Source organism: Gavialis gangeticus, unplaced genomic scaffold (genome assembly GCF_001723915.1).
Source record: "Gavialis gangeticus isolate Ggan-Ray unplaced genomic scaffold, GavGan_comp1, whole genome shotgun sequence".
Classification (NCBI taxonomy): domain Eukaryota; kingdom Metazoa; phylum Chordata; order Crocodylia; family Gavialidae; genus Gavialis; species Gavialis gangeticus.
This window is the reverse complement of record NW_017729001.1, coordinates 33,207,985-33,214,412: the sequence shown is the minus strand read 5'-3', so window position 1 is coordinate 33,214,412 and position 6,428 is coordinate 33,207,985. Positions and strand designations below refer to the sequence as shown.

General features: G+C 40.4%; 1 protein-coding gene across 1 annotated transcript in view; it reads right to left on the bottom strand.

Annotated features, from left to right (window-relative positions):
* Nucleotides 1–4,020: 4,020 nt before the first annotated feature.
* Nucleotides 4,021–6,428, bottom strand: part of GRK3 (G protein-coupled receptor kinase 3) — a 152,854-nt gene continuing 150,446 nt past the window's right edge. The window contains 1 exon segment of the mRNA XM_019506662.1: nucleotides 4,021–6,251. Within this exon segment, the coding sequence (XP_019362207.1) occupies nucleotides 6,090–6,251 (162 nt within the window). The 3' untranslated portion in view covers nucleotides 4,021–6,089.

Below are 6,428 nucleotides of genomic sequence, written 5' to 3'. Positions count from 1 at the left end.
TCTCCTTTCTGTTTGTTAATGAGCCAGCAGGAATAAGTGAACTTCCAGCTTTCTCCACCACTCCCAGCGGGTCAACGAATATTTAGGATAGACGCCTGCAACCTGTCCGCTGGCCCTGGGACAGGCTCCGCGGTCGAGGCCACCCCCTAAACCCAACAGGTGCCACTGAAATACAATTAAAAGGCTATTTTGAAGGTTTCAGTGGGAATTAAGCAGCGCACAGGCCTGGCAGTGGCCGGCTGCACTGGGAAGCTCCTCGGACACAGTCTGAAGGGCCACCAATGTCTCACGGTGCCATCTCGGTTTCCTGATTGACCGGCCTAAACATTACGGACAAAACAAGTCCTATTTTCTGGACTGTGACATTTATAACTGCTCGCTGCTTTTCCATGAAAAGTGCCGATCCTCAAAAGGCTGCGAGAACCCCGCCAGTGCAAACGTTCTCGTGCCTGTACTTACGTTTGATTCCTTTCCCCAACTCACTGACTGAGTGGTCACGACCAAAAGAGGCACCCTAGCATGCCAACAAAGTTGATGGGTTTCATTTACAAAAACGTTTCTACGCTTCCTTCACAGAGCACCACGATAAACAGGTGATCTCAGGCACAGCCAGAAAGTGGGCAGGGTGTTACCCAAATTAATTCGACTTTCTTTCTGAAAAACAGAATAAAGCTTTTCAATCCTATCTGAAAGGAACTGCCATCTTTTGAAACAACAAGCTGTACAGACAAGGAGCAGGAATTTCATGGAATGTCAGAAGTCGAAGAAACATATGGATTTAATAAATAATATAAAACGTTTTGACTTTTTCTTTTTGTTAAAATAGAATTCTTGGTTTTATACCTACATAGCTTAGCAACCTTTACATTAAACAAAATAAAGCTGAGTCTGTGATGATTAGTTTAACACAAAGTAAAAATAGAATTTAACAATAGTATTAAAACAGGCAATGTTCAATCAAAAGATCATTCATATAAATATGTACATCGTGGATATAAATCAACAAGAAACAAAATTAAATCATTTTGAATTTGAGCAGACATTTGGATATACATATTTTTTCTATATATCTTAGATTTCCCCCTCCCCCATTTTGTGCAATACTAAAAATTAATACTATACCTTTTCAAAATAACATTTTTTTTAGTTTGTAGAACTATTGACTCATTTCCTATATTAATCAGCACAATTCAAACTCTTTACTTTCCACTGTACAGTTGAAAATAATCCTTCCCCCATATGCATTCAGAACGCGGATATTTCACATAAAGGCAACTTATCAAAATCTGGCTGTGTGGGAAAACCAAATCAGGTTTTGTATCTGTCTGCAGGATTTTAAACGTAGCAGAATTACATGCTAGGACTTAGTGTGAGCAGAAGAAAAGAAAACAGCAATGCACAGAGAGCTCCGGGTATGTCTCCCTCCATGAATGACTCACTAACACTTCAGGTCCCATCCCTTAAAAATGCAAGTATGTGAATCACTTTATGCAGCACAGGGTTTGGCCCAGCCCTGATTTCAATCAGTAGCACAGCTTCCATGGAATCAAGGCTCGAGAGTAGTGCCAATGCTCATGTGGCTATGCGCTTAGAGGGTCTTGGTGCATATGAACAGATTTCTTTGTTTTGGTGCAAAATGCACTGGGTTTCCAATGTACAGGACTGTGCCAATAGCTGCATTTATTTAAAAAAAAATGCACTGGCAAGTGGAAAATACCTTGTTATTTTATTTTTCCTTCCAGAAAAATGGAAGAAGAGAAGAGAGGCTGCCGTCATATTTCACTAGTGGAGAGCCACCGAAGGTAGAGGAAACTTGATGCTGACTAGACTGAGCTCTGTTTCTTGAGCCCAGTGCTGGGGGCAGGTCCATGTACAAGAACAGCCTGGTATACCCATGCATTCATCCAACTAACTCTCGCAAACGGCAAACCTTGTGTGCAAAGGTTTAGAGCCCGAGTGAATACCCACAGGCTTCTGAGAGCGTTGGATCCAGCGCCCAGCGAACATAAAGGGATTCAAATAGTTTTCGAGATTAGCTCCCTTGTCAGACAGTATTATTAGAAGTAGTTTATTAGACTGTAGCCTTGGACCTACCTGCACTAGCACAATAATGAAATGACAGTCGAGCACCATTTCTGTAAAGAAGGATTCAAATGAAAACAATTAGCTGCAGGGATGACCTACATCAGGGCACAGGAATGAAAACACCGTTAAAGTTCTTCCGATGGTCTCACAAGTTTGAACTCAAGTACTTAACAGATTTGCATAATAAAATGCCCTTCATTTATAGTGTTGGCACCATAAGGCCTTGTTAGAGGGTGCCCACTGAAATACTGCTCAGCTCCTAGTGAATGCCAACCGGGCACTGCCCCCTTTGCACAGTTACGCTTTTCCTTTCTGCACGAATGATGGATGCTGCGCTTGAACAGCATTCTGGTTCTGATTCAGGACCCCTCCCCTGCTAAGGAAGGCCTATAAAGCATGTGGTTACATCCCACCAACCTAACCAAATGCTTTAACTGCTGTCCTGAATCAGGACTTCAGCTCACAACAGTCAATAGGAAGGACTGACGCATCCTTCACAGTGCCAAATGGACTGACTAAAGAATACAGGATTGAGCTACAGGTCGTCTAAAGGTAATTAGGGAAGATCTCTAGGTCTCCATGGGTCTGTATCCTTTGAAACTTGCACGCTGGCTAGGCATTAATCATGTGACCAGCTCTGATCACACTACTCGTGCTTAATTCAATTTGCGAACGTGGAAGTTTACCACCTCGTATGTCAGAATGAATTATGGAGAATTGTTGCAAAGTCTTCCCAGTGTGGGGCCTGTATATAATCAGGATGGGACCTGACACTGTGCAGACTGCATTTCTGTGCTTTACAAGAAAAACGAAACCATTAGCTTGTGAATGCTTACAACAAAAATCTACCCTAGAGATAATAAAAAAATATATATACATCAAGCTTTGCAGATAAACAACATAAAAAGCTGTGCTTAATATTTAATTTAGTTTTCTTAGTGAAAGCAGCTTTTATTTTTTGTTCCCTGAATTTTTTTTTCAAAACTTGCTGAGTGTACAAAGGTGATAAAAGTGTGTGAAACACCATGCCAAGTCTTATTGTACATTTTCAAAGTTAGCAAGGTTTTCTTCATGCATTTTATAGACTCCATGAAAAAACAGCAATTCCATGAACATTGCTTGTCCCATGAAGACGTTGTATCTTGAATTTGGTATCTGAAATTGCAGTTAAATGTGATGCCTGATCTCTGGTTTGGGAACTGTAGGATTTAAAGTCTCTCTCTGCAGCTGAAAATTCAGTTTGAAGCTTTTGGCATCTCACTGTCATTTGTGAGTAACACCACGAACAGAAGGAAGTGTGGGATAACCGTTCTTTCCTTTAGCCTGATGGGTGCAAAGGCAAACCTTCAGTAACTCATATTACTATTCCCAGGAAAAAGTCAAAATAAGAAGTGTTACACTTATATTAAAACTTGATTCCTATCAGCAATTAGGAAAGGGAGTGTCATGAGCATTAGACAACAGTAGATTTTAGCTGCCATTTTAAAAATCTAAATCCAGATCTTTCAAATAATAGCTTACAAAACTGAGGTGATCACGTACAAAACTACACACGTGCTCAAGTGTCAGCCCAACTCCATTTTATAATGTCAGTTTAGATTCAAGATATTTCCGCAAGCAATTACAAAACCTTGACTCATAGAAATCAAGGTTTTTGAGGCACAGCTTTTTACCTGCAAATATACCTTCCTTGTATGTACAAAAACCTTCATTCTAGAATTTATTATGAAATAGATTCATAGAGCCACAAATATTCCCACAGGATTTTTTTGGCAAAAAAATTCAGCTACGGAAAATAGTTCGAGACAGCAAATGGAACAGATCTTGAACTAAAAAAAATATGAATGGAGTACCAGGCCATCTGAGGACTGCAAGAGTGGTTTTACCATCATTTGAGCTTTCCTTTCATTCAAAACATAAAACAAAAAGCATAAGCACATTATATGGCATTCTTGCAAAAGCTTAAGAAAAACCAACGTACAGTAGGTGCCATCATAAATTAAACAACTGCCTCTCCACAGCGAGAAGGAATCTGCTTTTCTGAGTTTAGGACGATAACACAATTGCGGCTCACAGAAATACACCTGGACTCTGAACATTACTAATCAGTAGATGACAACAGAATGTGGTGCTTATTTTAAAAGGTAATGCAAGAAAAATAACTTGTAATATCCTTTAAAGAAAATATTGGCTGCCAGGCACACGGCCTCTCTCAAAACTTGAGTCCCTTCTCACACCAAACCAAGGTAGAAGTATCAAATGGTTTGCACTGTCGTCAAAGCCCATGCCATAGCAGACAGCTAAGCCATTCCCACTTTTTGTAGGGAAGACATCCAATTTACAAATATGCTCAGGAGAAACAGAGGAATCTTTTTAATTTTAAAAAGACAGCTACTTTAATCTGGAAAAAAAAAAAACCCAGTACTGAAGCTCTGTGACTGACTAACAAATTGGAAATACACTTGGTCAGAAGAGATGAGCAAAACAGACTGTTGGCAGAAATCCTATTTACACAGATGCAATTCCCACTGACTTTTCTGAGTGTTGCAGTCCACAGTAAAATACTGTGCAATACAGAATTAGCTCTAAGCTCCCATTCAGCTCTGAAATACGCACCTCCTGCAAACCCATTATAATCAATGAGATTCACAGCATGCATAACAGGGCAGAAATTGGCCTGAAATGTTTGAAGCTAACAGTTAAACATTACACTTTGTCTTACATGACATATCAGTTTCCATGTGACACACGAATGGCAAACTAAGGAGAATTGACATAAAACCGGCATGTATCAGCTCACCTCTCGTCAGCTCCATCCTCAACATTCTCAGGCTGTTTTCAATGTGAATGTTTTGAATTCCCTGCAGAGGGAAATTAGACCGTTTTTGTGCAGCCAAGCCACCCAACATGCACATGAATCTTCTGAACTTGGCTAAAATGAAGGTCTGCAATAACTATGCTATGAGAACGCACTGTTTACATGGTGTGTGCGCGCGTGCGTGTGTGTGTGTAAAAGAAGGATACACAAGTTCAGTAACTGAAGAGTGACCCAGAAGAATACGTACCAAGGCCCTCATATATTTTACCCTAGAACATGCACTAATATGCACTGAATCGGAATATTCTTTTTTTTAAAAAGTGCAATTCACCTGAAATGGAAAAGAACCGTCTTTGTATTCACTGTAAACTTGTCAAAAGGAATCTGCTCTTTAAAAACTGTGCTGAAATAGTCAATATATACAACAGAGCACTAGATGAAGCTACCTCTTCACCAATTATTACTCTATTGTGTCAGTTATAGTACTGCATATACGTAGAAGAAGCAAAATGGTGGTAGCTACTATTCGTGAGTACAACAAACCAAGTGAATAATCTGGGTTCAACATTTCCATGAAGTTATAACAACATTTAAACCACAGGACAGTTAGAATTCAGTACTTGGAAGTGCGTAAGAGTCACACTGTTGATCACCAGCAGTATGGAGCAAGGTTATATTAAAGTCAGCAGTGATGGTTGGAAAGAACACGGCAATACATAAGATTACATGTTATCCAACACAGCAAGTCTGCAGTTCCTTCCAATGTCTGGGGATATGTCAACAGTGACATAAAAATGTAAATGATAACAAGTAGCAACCATTTTAGTTTCCAGGTCTGGTATATACCAAAACCAGGGTATTGCAAAGAAAACAGTGTCTTCCTTCCGTCTAGGAGGTTCTAGGATAATACACCACTTTCAACACCGCCAGGGTGCAATAATGCATAGGGATGAGAAGCAGGCTCTACAACTGACAACTGTTATGAGGGCACATTCACCTTGTCATTGCTTCAGCTTCATAAGCTCCATGAAAAAGAGTCCTGACATCATCCCATGCTGTAAACATCCCAGTCTTCTAGGTACATCCTGCTTCAGGAATTGTACAGAGGAACCAAAAATGACACCGTAGACCTCACACACAGGGACAGAGTAAATTTCCTTAAGTGAACGCTGTTCTCTTCTCCCTTCTACAGACCGTTGCTATTCCTGTGGCTGAGTGGTGGTTTGGACAGCTCTACCACGGTGGAACGAGATTTATTGAGAAACTTTGGAGCCCGACGTAGCAGCCTTTGTGCCTCAGTAAAAGCTTCCGTGAGCTCTTTTTTCCACTGAACAAACTCTGGATCACTCTGAAAGAGACACCCGTGTTGTTAGGGATTTCACAATCGCCCCCAAGGTTAGGAAATATTAACTGCCCCCCCCCCCACTTTCCATATAAGTATTTTAAACAACCTGCTTTATGGAGTTTTTTGGAAAATGAATTGCTCAGGACATTGGTAATATACAGCCTTCCAGCTTTAAGTAGC